The sequence below is a fragment of the Pantherophis guttatus genome, chromosome 4 (genome assembly GCF_059756535.1).
Source record: "Pantherophis guttatus breed Tessera chromosome 4, ASM5975653v1, whole genome shotgun sequence".
NCBI lineage: Eukaryota > Metazoa > Chordata > Lepidosauria > Squamata > Colubridae > Pantherophis > Pantherophis guttatus.
Genome location: NC_142066.1, coordinates 30,656,675 through 30,671,689, shown reverse-complemented (window position 1 = coordinate 30,671,689; position 15,015 = coordinate 30,656,675). Strand labels below are relative to the sequence as shown.

General features: G+C 47.9%; 1 protein-coding gene across 1 annotated transcript in view; it reads right to left on the bottom strand.

Moving 5' to 3' along the window:
- The window catches only part of PTPRH (protein tyrosine phosphatase receptor type H), a 60,902-nt gene that overhangs the window by 30,886 nt on the left and 15,001 nt on the right, over nt 1-15,015 (bottom strand). Inside the window, exon 5 of the mRNA XM_087893552.1 lies at nt 8,992-9,025. Coding sequence (XP_087749678.1) covers nt 8,992-9,025 — 34 coding nt within the window. The remainder of the gene's footprint in view (nt 1-8,991; nt 9,026-15,015) is intronic.

The window sequence follows — 15,015 nt, the reverse complement described above, 5'->3', positions numbered from 1 at the left end:
GAATTTTGGGTAATATTAAGTGATATGATTTTATTAATGTATTATTGTGACCTCTGCATTGCTTCAATATAAATGAGTTTAAGAGGCTTAGAATCAAAATATAATCTCAAGCAGTGGTGGGTTGCCCCCAGTTCGGATCGATTCTATAGAACCGGTAGTAAAACCAGCGCGAGGCTCCGCCCACTGAACCTGATGTCATCAGAAGTGATCTGCGCATCTGCAGAAGCAAGGCACATGCGCAAGCAAAGCGAGTGCGCGCGCGTGATCCTGTTGCAAACTGGTAGTAAGTAGAACCCACCCATCTCAAGACTATGAGCATCACGTTAAAGGACAGGGCCGTTAGGAACTTTGAACAGCACTATCCCACTCCAAAACAATTGTGGGGTATTTCTGGGCAGACCTCTGTTAGCACTGACAGCCAATGTTTCGTTCCCTCTTTCTTTCATTATTTTTCCCCCCACAGAGATTGAAGGACGGAAAAGTAGATACCTTATACCTGATTGTCAAAAATCCAAGTGACCACTGTAAGTCTTGTAATGGTTTTCTGGATATTTTCAGATCAGATATGATACCAGATCAGATTAGATTTTTATCATGCTTCTATTACTTTATAAGCAATTCAAGGTGGTAAGCATGCCTCATACTCCTTCCTCCTATTTTCACCACCACCACCCTGTGAGGTGAGGTGAGCTGAGAGAGTGACTTGACCAAGGTCATGCAGCTGGCTTTTCCTGCCTAAAATAGGGGTAGAACTCCCAGTCTCCTGGTTTCTAGGCCAACACCATAATCACTGCACGAAAGAGGAAGATTAGTATTTCAAATCATAAGGAAGTATTAAATTGCAAAACCTATTTTTCCTTGGGATCAATCTGAAAATTTATACCCACATTCCTGCCCCATCTGTAATTGGATCATTGCATCATAGCGTTTGCTTGTATTAATTGATTTATGTTTTTAGTATATATGTATATTATGTATGGAGAAAGAAGGATTCACTGGAGAAGACCCTAATGCTGGGAAAAATTGAGGGAAAAAGAAGAAGGAGACGACAGAGAACGAGGTGGCTGAATGGAGTCACTGAAGCAGTCGGCATGAGCTTAAATGGACTCCAGAGGATGGTAGAGGACAGGAAGGCCTGGAGGAATGTTGTCCATGGGGTTGCGATGGGTCGGACACAACTTTGCAACTAACAACAAATATTATGTATATAGTTATATAGGTGTATATATGTGTGTGTGTGTGTGTCTATATTTAGGTTATATGTATATTTTGTGATGATGCTTATATATATATGGGTTCTTTGGGCTCTCTGAGCTTGCTTACTTTTTTGCAGATATTTCCTTACCCAAACCAGGTAACATCATTAATTCTAGTCCTAACACTGGCGATGTTACCGGGCTTGGGTAAGGAAACTGTTAGATCCGGCGCAGGGAAAAGAAGACTGGACCAGCTCGATACATTAAGCAACTTTTATTCATTACAAAGTAACGAGTCAAGACTGCTGGCGCGCTGCCGGAGCTCTCCTTATATTCGCTCCCGGCAGACGCACCGCCCCTTGACAGGGATTCAAATCTCCCGCCCGATGGCTGGCAGCCAATCAGGGCGGATGCCCTTATAAGGACATAACACTCCTCCCCCCTTAGTCCGAAATGTCAATCTCATTCACAAACGTTACGTAGTCGCGCAGGTACGCCGGACGCCTCGGCACCCTAGCTGACCTGCGCAGTCTCACTTCTCCTCCGTCTCCGGCCTGGAAGGACGGGGCTCTTTCGTCTCCTGGTTCCCTCTCCGGAACCGGGCTCGGTTCAGCTGTCGAGTGAGCGGGGCCACCCCCAGCGCCTCCGGCCGGACCGCAGACCTTGGATCGCTGGTCCTGGTGGTCTTCTTCCTGTCCTGTGGATCTCTCGCCTCGCCTCGGCTGCTCGGTTCCGACCCGGGAAGAGCGTCTGAGTCTCGGTAAGTCCATTGCTTGCTCCTCCCTGGTCTCCTGGGCGCTGTGGTTCGGTCTCGGTCCGGCTTGCTGCCGCTCGGGTGGCGGTTCCGCTCGGTTCGGGTGGTGCTGGCTCTCGTTGTTGTTGTTGTGCCGTCCGACCTCGCAGGGGTGGCGTTGGTCCCCTCGGTTGGGCTGGCGTTGGTCTACCTGGTCGGGGTGTTGTTGCGGCGCTGCCTCCGCGGGGCGGCGGAGGTCTCCCCTGCCGGGGTGGTGCAGGTCTCCCTGGCCGGGTTGTTGTCGGCTTCCCCTTCCCCCTAGTCCCTGGTCTACCGTTGGTTGGTGCCTGGGGCCATCCTGGTCGGGGTGTCGTTTCTTGGCTGTCTCTTGTGATGGGCGGGGGTCCCCCACGTCGGTGAGTTGTGTGCCACCCTCGCCCGTGGGTCGTGGGTTGCCCGTCTTGGCTGGGTCCCGGTCTACTCGCCTTGAACTGCAGTCTCCCTCGCTGGGCTGGCATGGGCTGCTGTAACTGGTGGGGTGCGTTGCTCCTCCTCTGGGCAGGTCCCGGTCTACCTGCGGGCTGGGTTGGTGGTCCCTGGCCTTGCTGTGCCCGGTGCCCACCTGGCTGGGTTGGTGTTGCCATCCTCCGTGCGGTTGGCCCTGGTCTACCTCGCTGGGCTGCCGGCGTGACAGCATCTGGTAGTGGGCTGGGCCGACCTTGACGGGGTGGTGCTGCTCTGCCTCGCAGGGGTGTGGTAGGCCTACCTCGTCGGGGTGTCGTAGGCCTACCTCGCCGGGTTGTTGCAGGCCTGCCCGGTCTGGGTGTGGTAGGCCTACCTCGCCGGGGTGTTGGAGGTCTACCTCATCGGGGTGTTGTAGGCCTCCCTCGTCAGGCTGGTTTTCATGCGCTCCCCCCCACCTTTTTCGGAGTTGGTCGATGTGACGTCTCGCAAACTGTCCATCTTCCAACTCGACGATGTAGGATTTGGGGCCGGTTGTGCTGGCAATTTTCCCCTTCAGCCACTTAGGAGAGCCGCTGAAATTCAGCGCGAAAATTGAATCTCCGTTGCTGAAGGCGCGAAGCGGGCGGCTGGCGGTTGCGGTCACTTCCGGGCTGTATTGGGGGTGCAGCCGGTCCAAGGGTGACCTCAACCTTCTGCCCATCAACAGTTCGGCCGGGCTCTTGTGGGTGGTGGCGTGTGGCGTGATGTGCTGGGTGAGGAGGAAATTGTCTATGCGCTCTTGCCAGTCCCCCGGGCCCATCTTGGTGAGGGCCTCTTTGGTCAGTCGGACCATGCGTTCTGCTTGTCCGTTTCCGGCCGGCCTGTAAGGGGCGGACAGGGCGTGGCGGATGCCCAGTCCCGCCAGGAAGGACTCCATGGCCAAGGATGTGAGCTGGGGGCCGTTGTCTGAGACCAGCACATCCGGTAGACCATGAGTGGCGAAGAGATGGCGCAGGGCTCAGATCGTCGCGTCCGTTGTGGTAGATGCCATGGGCACCACCTCGAGCCATTTGGAGAAGGCATCTACCACGATGAGGAGGTGTCGCCCCTGCATCGGACCCGCGAAGTCAATGTGAACCCTCGACCAGGGGTTGCTGGGGGTCTCCCACTTCGCGACCTCGGATTGCGGCGGCGCTGGGCGAACTTCTTGGCACGGGTCACATCTGGAGACCCATTGTTCAATGTCTTTGTCCATGGAGGGCCACCAGACATAACTCCGTGCCAGTGCCTTCATGCGGACGATGCCCGGGTGCCCCTTGTGCAGGGTCTCCAACGTTCGCCGTTGCAGAGTGCTTGGAATCAGCACCCTGTCTCCCCATAGCAGACAGCCCTTCATGGTGGACAGCTCCTCCTGTTTCCTGGCGAATGGGCTGAACCTTTCCTCTGGCTTTCCCGATGGCCACCCTCTGAGGATCCAGGATTTCACTTTGCGGAGTGTGGGGTCCTTTTGGGTGTGGACGGCCACATCTGCGGATGACACCGGGCAGCTGGCGTCGTCATCAATGTGCAGTAGGTGGAGCGTGGGGGCTGGGTCTTCGACCGGCTTCTTCGACGGGCATCTGCTGAGGGCGTCAGCGTTTCCTATGGCTGTGCCTGGCTGGTGCACGAGCCTATAGGAGTAGCCAGCTAGGAAGATTGCCCATCTCGTCATTCTTGGGGACATGAAGGTCGGGGTTGGTTGGTCGCCTGCGAGGAGTCCCAGGAGAGGCTTGTGGTCTGTGACTATGGTGAAGCTTCTTCCGTAGAGATATTCGTGGAAGCGCTTCACTCCAGCCACGATGGCCAGGGCTTCTTTGTCCAGCTGGCTATAGTTCCGTTCTGCGCCGGACATAGTCTTTGAGAAGTACGCGATTGGGGCTTCCGAGCCATTGGGCAGTTCGTGGCTGAGGACTGCCCCCACCCCGTAAGGCGACGCGTCGCAGGTCAGTCTGATGGGGAGCATCTCGCTGTACTGAATGAGGACGCTTTTGGACGTCAATAGTCCTTTGATGGCCCGGAATGCCGCTTCCTCTTCCTGGCCCCACTTCCAGGAAGCCGATTTTCCCAGCAGGCGGTGGAGTGGCTCAGCAACTGTGGCTTTCTGTTTTAAGAAAATGACGTAAAAGTTGAGCAACCCAAGGAAAGCCTGAAGCTCCGTTTTGTTTTTTGGGCTTGGAGCTTCATGGATTGCTTCCACTTTTGATTTGGTGGGGTGGATGCCTGTGCTATCAATGAGGAAGCCCAGGAACTCGACTTCCTGTACTCCTATGATGCACTTGTCCCGCCTGACCCTCAAACCCTTGGACTTGAACCGCTGCAGGACAAGCCTGAGCCTTTCAAGGAGTTGGGTTCTTGAGTCACCGGAGATGAGCACATCATCGAAGTAAGGCACCACCCCTGGAACGCCTTGGAGAAGGCGTTCCATCATGGATTGGAAGATGCCAGGGGCAGCGCTGACTCCAAATTGGAGGCGGTTGCATTTAAATGCCCCCCTGTGCGTGACAATTGTTTGAGCCTCCGCCGTTTTGTCATCCACTGGCAGTTGCTGGTAAGCCTGGGCCAGGTCCAGTTTCGCGAAAATTGATCCAGCTCCCAGGGAATGCAGCAGATGTTGCACCACTGGGACTGGGTATGCGCTCTGTGCCAACGCCTTGTTGATGGTACAACGGTAGTCAGCACAGATGCACACAGACCCATCATGCTTCAGTGGGGTCACAATGGGGGTCTCCCATGAGGCATGATCGATCGGTTCCAGGACGCCCTGGGCGATCAGCTTATCCAGCTGCTCGTCTACTTTGGGCCGCAGGGCAAATGGAACTCGGCGGGGCTTGAGCCTGATTGGGGTGATTCCCTTGTCCAGATTAAAGGAGATTGGCCTCCCCACAAATTTCCCCAGCTTACCATCGAAGACTTCTTTGAACTCTTCGATGATGGAGTCGAGTTCGTCCCTGCGGATCTCGTGGATGCCCTGAAGTGAAAGTCCCAGCGGCTTGAACCACTCCACACCCAACAGGTTCGGTCGGCTGTGCTGCACAATGGTGATGGGTAGCTTTCCGTTGAAGTCGTTGTACTTCACCCGGATTGTGGCTCTGCCTAGGATTTCAATGGGATTCCCGTTGAAGTCCACAAGTCTCGCCTTCGGGGTTTTCAGCTGGGTCCTTTTGTATGCCGGGTTCAGTTGCTGTAGGTGCTGCCAGTCCATGATGGAGCAGGCGGATCCGGAGTCTACCTCCATCTTGCATGGTGACCCCTCTGCTAGCAGCGTCACGTGGAACTTGGTGGTTCCCTCGTCGCTTGTGTGAGCAATGGTGGTGGTCTGGTGCACCGTTCTGTTGCGGGGATATTCCTCCTCCCCGCGCCGGGACTGGTTTGAGGACCGTTTGGATGTCCTCTGGTTATCTTTGCGATTTTCCCTGAATCGTGGTCTGGGTGGTTCCGGGGCTGGATCTGTGGCTCTGCAGGCCTCTGCGATGTGGCCCCTCTTCAGGCATCGGCAGCAGGTCGCGTCCCTCCATCTGCAGTTTGCCCTGGGGTGGTCGCCTCTGCAGCTGCCGCATCGCTCTCCCCGGTCGCCATGCTGTGGGTTTTCCCGCCTGGGGGGGCGGGACACCTTGTGGACGGCCATTTCCTCATCAGACTCGGATTGAGTGGTTGCCTCGTCTGATGAGGTCGGGCCCGACTTGTGGATCTTATGGATCCCCCTTGCTTTTACCATCACGGCGGCTGCTTGCTCAGACGTTTCAGCCGCCGTTGCCTCATCGAGGACATCTTTGAGCGGAATCTTCTTCCGGCTGAGGAACTTCTTCTGCAGCCCCACATCTCGCATTCCAAACACAATGCGGTCCCGGATGGCATTGTCCACATTGTCGAACTCGCAGTTGGCAGCGATTTGGCGAAGCGCTGCCACGAATTCCTTGATGGATTCACCTTCCCGCTGGTTTCTTTGCTGGAAGGTGAACCTGTTTGCGATGGGGGTGCCTGTAGGTGCATAGTGCTCCTGTAGGACTTCCTGCAGGTCGTTCCAGGACATCTCCTCGATGTCCCTGGGTGCCACGAGGTCAATCGCCATCTCCAGAACGTCCGATCCGCAATGAGCCAGGAAGAGGGCTCTTTTTCTCTCCTCATCGAGGTTCTGGTATCCATTGCCTCGCAGGAACTGCCGGAATCGGACCATGTATGACCTCCACTTCTCCCGGGATGGGTCGAACGGGTTCAGCGCGGTCATCGGGGCTTGCGGGGTGGCCATTCTGGAAGATCGCTGTGTTGTGGTGATTTTGTTCGGTGGGCGATCGTGCCAAGAGTCTTGTGAAGGTTCTTCTCTCTAGTCCTTCGTCGCCAGTGTTAGATCCGGCGCAGGGAAAAGAAGACTGGACCAGCTCGATACATTAAGCAACTTTTATTCATTACAAAGTAACGAGTCAAGACTGCTGGCGCGCTGCCGGAGCTCTCCTTATATTCGCTCCCGGCAGACGCACCGCCCCTTGACAGGGATTCAAATCTCCCGCCCGATGGCTGGCAGCCAATCAGGGCGGATGCCCTTATAAGGACATAACAGAAACGTCTTCATGAAAACAAGCAAGCTCAGAGAGCACCAAGAACCCCTCATTTCAACCCTGAGCTACAAATATTCTCCTTTATCGATATATATATTTATTTTGCAATTTAGGATTGTAAGCTAGCCAGAGTTACCATGTGGTAAGATGGACGGCCAACAAACAAACAAACAAACAATTAAGAATCTCAGGGAAGAGAAAGGGGTTTGCAATGGCTTCAATGCTTCTTCCTCTTACACTCATTCCTTTCCTTATTCAGGGTTAAAGTACATTTGTGGACATGCAAGTAGCAAGTGAAGCTTTTTTTAAAAAAGCAGCAATGACATAATGGACAAGCACTTTTATGAGATGGCAAATGGGACCGGAAAAGAAGGCTGGTCTGAGCAATTCCAGATTGGGGTGATTTATAGCCCTAGTAAAATAAAGAGCAGCTCACGCTTTTCCTACCTCACATCTCTACCTGCAACAGTTCTTGAACACGTGGCAAGGTTCCAAACGCACGCAGGAACTGGCTGATATATTTTGAAAGTTTCAGGGGGAAATAAGGTGTATTTGTGTAGTTTCTGGGGGTGCGTGTAAGTTCTGAAGCCTCTTCAAAATAGACTCCCTAAAACCAGGGGTGAAATGCTCCCAGTTCGGACCGGATCACCTGATCCGATAGCAATGGCGGCGAATGGTTCGGAGATCTGGTAGCAAAAATCCCTGCCCCCTCTCCTCCATGCCCAACTGAGCCGCGCGATCATCAGAGGCCGAAAAAAATGCTTTTAAAAATAATTTTAAAAAGTCTCTGATGATTGAGCTGCTTAGCTCTTAAGGTTGTAGAAAAAATGCTTTTAAAAGTAAAAAAAAAGGTGGCCACGCCCACCCAGTCACATTACCACCACCACCAAGCCACGCCCACAGAACCGGTAGTAACAAATTTTACATTTCACCACTGCCTAAAACCCTCCCCTAAAATGGGGGTTTGGATTATATTGAGAAAAGCGGCACTTGTTGAATTAGTTTGCCAGCTCCTTTGAGAAGGCAAAGAAGCCTCCTTATTATGGGTTTGTGTTTGAGGGTGAAGCTAAGAAACAAAACAAGGAAGACAAGGAAGCCTTAGCAACTTTAAGACGGATGGATTTCAATTCCTAGGATTGTAAATAATATTTTGTAGCTGAGGGTTGAACCATGGGTTCCCTGGTCCTCTCCGAGATTGGTTGTTTTCTTGCAGACGTTTCATTACCCAAGTAGGTAACATCATCATGCAAACCTCACTTCCTTCTAGCACTGATGATGTTATCTAGTTGAGTAATGAAGCATCTGCAAGAAAACAAAAAAGCTCAGAGAGCACCAGGGATCCCAAATCCCTAGAATTCCCTCAGCCAGTATGTGTTCTGCCCCAGCTCTGGATTCCCGAGGATATTGACACACACCAACGGTTCTTATCAAATTTATTAAGTAGTAAGAATAAACCAAAGTCCAGCAAAGGTTGGCAACCAGCCCAGAAAACAAGATATGATAAGACTTTTCCAAAAATGCTCTGATGATAATTACAAGTTGTTTCCAGCAAGAAACTTACTAACGGCATGTGACTTAAATAGGCTAAGGGAGTGGCCAATTATCCTCAAGCCTTACTCTCGAGGAGACCTCCTCCTCCTGAGTATCCACTCCTGCCTTTTGGCAGTCCTGTGTGCTCGAGCATTGAGGAGAGGCTCCTCCACTTCGCTCTCTCCACTTGAAGGAGCCTCTGGAGGTTCTGAAGGACCTGGCTGAGTCTCTGCCTCTGGCACCACATCCCCTTCAGCCTCCTCGATGTCCGACGCGAGCGCCATTGTGCAGGCTGCTGGCGCGACACCACACTCTTCGTCATCGGGATCAGCCACGATCCGCGCAGGCTGCTGGCGGGCCACAACAGTATGCATTTGGCACACTGCTGGCCGAGGGATTCTGGGAGTTGAAGTCCACACATTTTAAAGTTGCCAAGGTTGAGAAATACTGCCCTAGACCTTGGAGAAGCAGCATTTTTAATTCAGTAACAACTTACCATGTTGGCCAAGCTGAAGGAACAGCAGCAGACCCTGCAAAGGAAAGGTAGAAGGTTAAAGGTGGGCATTTTAGGCTTTGTGACTACTCGGTAATGGATCAGATCCAAGGGCATTGTTACTGTATTTTTCCCTGAAGATCTGTCTTCTCTTCAAATGTGAACTGGCTGCTTGTGGGAGCAGTCTTTCATGCAAATTGAATTTGCTTTCTTTAATACCATGAATGGGAGCTCGGTCTGGCTTTCCATTATGCTTTATCTTCAGTGTTCATTTCCAGCGTTGCTAATAATACAGCTGGGTTATTGTTCCTGCCTTTGCCCAGAAGAAAAGGATATAATTTTAATGCTCTGAAATATGTTATTATCGTCAGTCCAAATCAATTCGCTGCTGGATGAAGAACCTCTTCTTTGAATAGCAAGGTCTGCAATCTGCCAGGCTGCCGTGTGTGGGTTGGGGCATGGATGTTTTCTGAATTTCCAGGTACTTAGAGCGGAGAGAGAATGACTAAGTCCCAAGTCACCCCATTGGCTTCCTGGGTTTCCCCACTCTTAGGCCAGTATAGGTAGACCTCGACTTAATGACCACAGTGGAACCCAAAGTTTCTGATGTTAAGTGAGATATTTGTTAAGTGAGTTTTTCCCCCTTTTACGACCTTGCTTGCCACTGTTGTTAAGTGAATTATTGGAGCTGATAAGTTAGTATCCCAGCTGTTAAGTGAATCTGGTTTCCCCATTGACTTTGCTTGTCAGAAGATCATAAAAGCTGATCTCTGAAGCTTGGGACACAGCAAAGGTCATAAATATGAAGCAGTTGCCAAGCATCTGAATTTTGATCACATGATTGTGGGGATGTCACAATGGTCGTAACTGGGAAAAACAGTCATAAATCACTTTTTTTCAGTCTCGTTGTAACTTTAAATGGTCACTAAATGAACTGTTGTAAGTCAAGGACTACCTGCGCCTTAACCCACTATAATGATATGTGAGAAAGATTAGTCGAAAAGACACTGCTCAGAGAACGGTCAGATAAGAGACAGCATAGCCCACAACTGGATAATGGCTGAGGCAAGAAATGTAGAAGTGACCCTCGCTAGTTTTGTGGGCAAGGAGATGGAAAGAAGGTTATACTTTCAAACCTGCAAGACTGATCTTGGCCTTGCAGGATAAATCCGTATATATAAACTAGTCTCCCCCTCCCTCTCCTTTACTGCCTGAGAAATTAGGGAGGGTCTCTTCTGAGTCTCTTGCCCTGTTCAATTTTCAGCTGTGGGCTAAGCTGTCCCTATCTGACCATTCTCTTGGCAAGATCTCTTTGGGCATTCTCCTAAGGCAGTGTTGGCAAACCTTTTCGGCACTGAGTGCCGAAATGGAAGAGTGTGCATGAGTGCATGCGCTGGAAACTGGCAGAGCAGCTGCTCTGTGCTCATGTGAGCACTGGGAAGATGATCTTCTGGTTTCCGGAGTACACATGTGCACTGCCCACTTAGTCTTCCGGTTTCCGGCATGCCTGTGCAGATGAAGACCAGCTTGCTGGTGTGCATGTGCGTGCCGGAAATTGGAAGATCATCTTCCTGGAGTGCACACGCGCACCGGGCAGCTGCTATTCTGGTTTCCGGTGCTTCCGCATGCCTGAAGACCAGCCAGCTTGCACCCGGAAGAGCAATGGGTAATGGCTCGCATTCCTGGAGAGATGGCTCTCTGTGCCACTTCCGACACGTATGCCATTGGTTCGCCATCATGGTCCTAAGGTCTTTCTCACCTACATACAGCCAATGGCTCTCATAGTCAAAGCAAGAGAGAGATGGAACGATGAGATAGGATGCAGTTAAAACTTGGTACAAAATTAGATGGATTTTAAAACAGTTTTAGTTTTAAAGCATCTTTTCTCAGGATTCCCCCTCCCTATTTCCTAGGGTTGGTCTTCTTCTCCTCCACTTTTGGGCAGTTTTACCTAGAGTTTTCCCTTCCCTTTCCTGTTCGCTATACAACTCTTTAATATGATGCTAATAAAAATAAAAATTAGCATAGTAATATATAAAACAAACATATTTAGTCTGGAACAACTGATAGTCATGAAACTGTTGCAGAGAACTGTGCTTCGGATGTAGCTTTAAAAATACTATTAAAACATTTTCCTTTTCTTCTTTTAAAGTTTTATTAATCAGGCTTAAAAGAGAGAATAACAGAGTAACAGAGTCGGAAGGGACTTTGGAGGTCTTCTAGTCGAACTTCTTGCTCAAGCAGGAAACCCTATAACATTTCAGATAAATGGTTCCCCAATCTTTTCCTAAAAACCTTCAGTGTTGGAGCACCCACAACTTCTGGAAGCAAATTGTTCTGTTGATTGGGATAACAGTCAGGAAATTTCTCCTTAGTTCTAGGTTGCTTCTCTCCTTGATTAGTTTCCACCCATTGCTTCTTGCCCTGCCTTCAGGTGCTTTGGAGAATAGCTTGACTCCCTCTTCTTTGTGGCAACAAAACATTGGAACACTGCTATCCTGCCACCCCTAGTCCTTCTTTTCATTAAATTAGAAATACCCAATTTCTGCAACTGTTCATTTGTTTGTTGCTCTTCTCTGCACTTTTTCTAGAGTCTCAGTATCTAGACCAAAACTGAGAAAATCCACTGGAGTTTATTTGCATTCATGTGACAGAGGAGAGAACCTGAAACCATATCTGGGTGTGCAGTGTTATAAAAACAAAATTCTGATGTCAGATTAGTGTCCAAACAATAGTTGCTTTCTGTAGAAAAAGGATAAGAATTCCCTGTCAAGTATATACTGTAGGCGGAGAGCTAGGAGGCGGAGTTCAATGCACCATCAGTTTAGAATCATTGCTTTTCCACGTGCTCAAAGTTCAACTCCTCCTGAATTTTGTTGACCTTTATCTGGTAATTTAGTGTTGCACTTTAGTTGACTCCATTCTTGTGCATACACTTGAATAAAACTTCCACAAATCTAAATTGCCAAGCATCTGAATTTTGATCACCTGACCACGAGGGTTGCTGTAATGGTCCTAAGTATGGAAAACGGTCATAAGTCATTTTTTTCAATGCCACTGTAATGTTGAATGGTCACTAAATGAACTGCTGTAAGTCAAGGACTGCTTGACATGAGGACGCTGCAACGGACTTAAGTGTGCAAAACGGTCATAAGTTGCTGTTTTCAATGCCACTATAAGTTCGGTCGCTAAAATATTGTAAGTCGAGGGCTATCTGTAATACATCTGTGAAAATCGTAACGCCATTATCTGTAGGAACTCCGTCTCTCCAATACTGCAAAATAGTATAAACGAAATTAATAAATAAAAATAATTTCCAGCAGCTCCAATGATTTTGCTACATCGCTGACAGGCTTGAAGTCAGTCTTCTAGAGTGGAAAATAGTAATATTAATTTTTAAAATGCAGTCTCTCTCTCTCTCTCTCTCTCTCTCTCTCTCTCTCTCTCTCTCTCTCTCTGTCTCTCTGTTTCTCTCTCTCTCCCTCTCTTCTAAAGAGACCTCAGACTCAGTCCTACTGCATGCGTGGAGATACTCCTGTTGCTATTTTAATGCCTATGAATTATGGAATAGAGTACCCTCAAGTAGGCTGAAGGACTTTAGTAGGGAGGCTGTTCTGTTTATACTGAATTACCTGTTTGTTTTTTAAAAAGATCTCATGTCTTTTTGTCCGTATGATCGAGCAAAGCTAGCGGTAGGGCTGATCAAGGCCATAACTTACAATACGTTATAGAATTCCTTTTCTTGATTGCTGTGTAAAATTTACACACCACCCGTCCCTTCCACAGCCACAGAGTCACACCTGTTAAGTGCTTCTCCAGGTGTATTTGACCATCTGCCGGTTTGCTTGAATGGGGGCTGTTTTCATAAAATAATAACCACCAAAAACCGACATGAGCGAAGGTTTATAATACAAACAGATAATATAATTATCTAATATAATACAAACAGTAAACTCTAGAAAGGATTTTGCATTTCCTGCAATGGCTTCCTTCTATTCAGTGTCTGTTCTCTTAGGACGTTCCCAAACAAATACAAGGAATAAAAACCCAGAAGAGGATTAAAACTTTCTCAGAAGTGGATCTTCCATGGATTAATGAAAATAACTCTTTTGTCTCTGCAAAAAATGGGGTTCCTTTTTTTCCTTTCCCCCCTTTTTCTTTTCTTTCTTTTTCCTTTCCTTCTCTCTTTCTTTCCCTTTTTCTTTTCTCTTTTCTTTCATTCTTTTGTGTGTGTGTGTATGTATGTGTTTTTGCTTGTATTTTCGTATTTTTGTATGTACGTCTTTTGTATGTACGTCTTTGATTTTGTGTTTATTGGAAAATTAATAAAAAAATTTTAAAAATGAAAAAAAATACTCTTGTTTTCTGGTTGTTGAGGGTTTTTCTTGAACCTAGAAAACATGCAAACAATACAGGCCGTTCTCAACCTACAGCAGTTTAGTGACCATTTAAAGTTACAACGGCACTGAAAAAAGATGACCATTTTTCACACTTTTGTGCATCCCCACGGTTTACATTCAGATATTTGACAATTGATTCATATTTATCACAGTCGCAGTGTCCCTGGGTCATGTGATCATCTTTTGCGACCTTCTGAGAAGCAAAGTCAATGGGGAAGCCAGATTCACTTAACAACCATAGTACTAATTTAACAACTGCAGTGATTCACTTAACAAATGTGGCGAGAAAAGTTGTGAAATGAAACAAAACTCACTTAACAAATTTCTCACTTAGCAATATAAATTCTGGGCTCCCTTGTGGTTGTATGTTGAGGACTACCTGTATCCTCATGGTCCCATGATAAAAATTCTGATGCCTGGCAATCGATTCATGTTTATGACCATTGCAGTGTCCCAGGGTCATGTGATCATCTTTTGTGACCTTCTGAGAAGCAAAGTCAATGGGAAAGCCAGATTCACTTAACAACCGTGAAGATTAATGCAGAGATTAATTTAGCGCCTGTGGAAAGAAAGGTCATAAAATGGGACAAAATTTACTTAACAGCTGTCTCACTTAGTAACAGAAATTTTGGGCTCGGTTTTGGTGGAGGACTACCTGTATCACCATTATTTTCAATTGTTTCCTGAACTATTGAATTTAAACATGTTGATTCGAATTTTTTTGGTAATGAAGACTGCTTTTAATTATAATTCATCCAATTTATTCAGTATTTAGTGGAAATGTAAGATGCAGTAGCTACATTTATCTAATGGATTCCGAAGATCTTAGAAGAATAGCTGTGTTAGAAATAGGTGGGAAATCCTGGAATATTTTAAAGCCTTGATTCTCCCTACCTCCAAATGTTGCTGAACTACAGTTCCCAGCGATTCTGGCCGGTGTGATCAAAGCTAAAGCTTGCCAGAAGTTTTGTTCCCCAATACAAGTAGTCCTTGACTTACAGCCGTTCATTTAATGACCATTTAAAGCTACAATGGCACTGGAAAAAGTGACTTATGACTGTTTTTTTCACACTTACAACCATTGCAGTTTTCCTACAGTCACATGATTCCTACAGTCACATGATTCCTACAGTCACATGATTAAAATTCAGATGCTTGGCAACTGGCATGTACTTAAGACAGTTGCAGGGTCTGTGGATCATCTGATCGTCTTTTGTGACCTTTTAAGAAGCAAATCAATGGGGAAACCAGATTCCCTTACAACCGTGTTACTAACTTAACAGCTGCAGTGACTTACTTTAACAACCGTGGCAAAAAAGGTCGTAAAATGGGGCAAAACTCAAATTTATCCCTTTGCAACAGAAATTTTGGGATCAATTGTGGTTGTAATTCGAGGATTACCTGTACTCATCATGTTAAACTCATTTAACTGATTTAACAATTGTTAAACTTGTTTAACAACTGTCTTACTTAGCAGCAGAAGTGTTGGGTCCGGTTGTGGTCGTAAATTGAGGACTCCCTGTACTTAGAGGATCACAAATTCCTCAATCTGACCCTTACTGGCATCTGTCTTCTGCAGAGAGGAAACAGTCTCATTTTCAAACACATTGTTTCTTATTCTGTAATG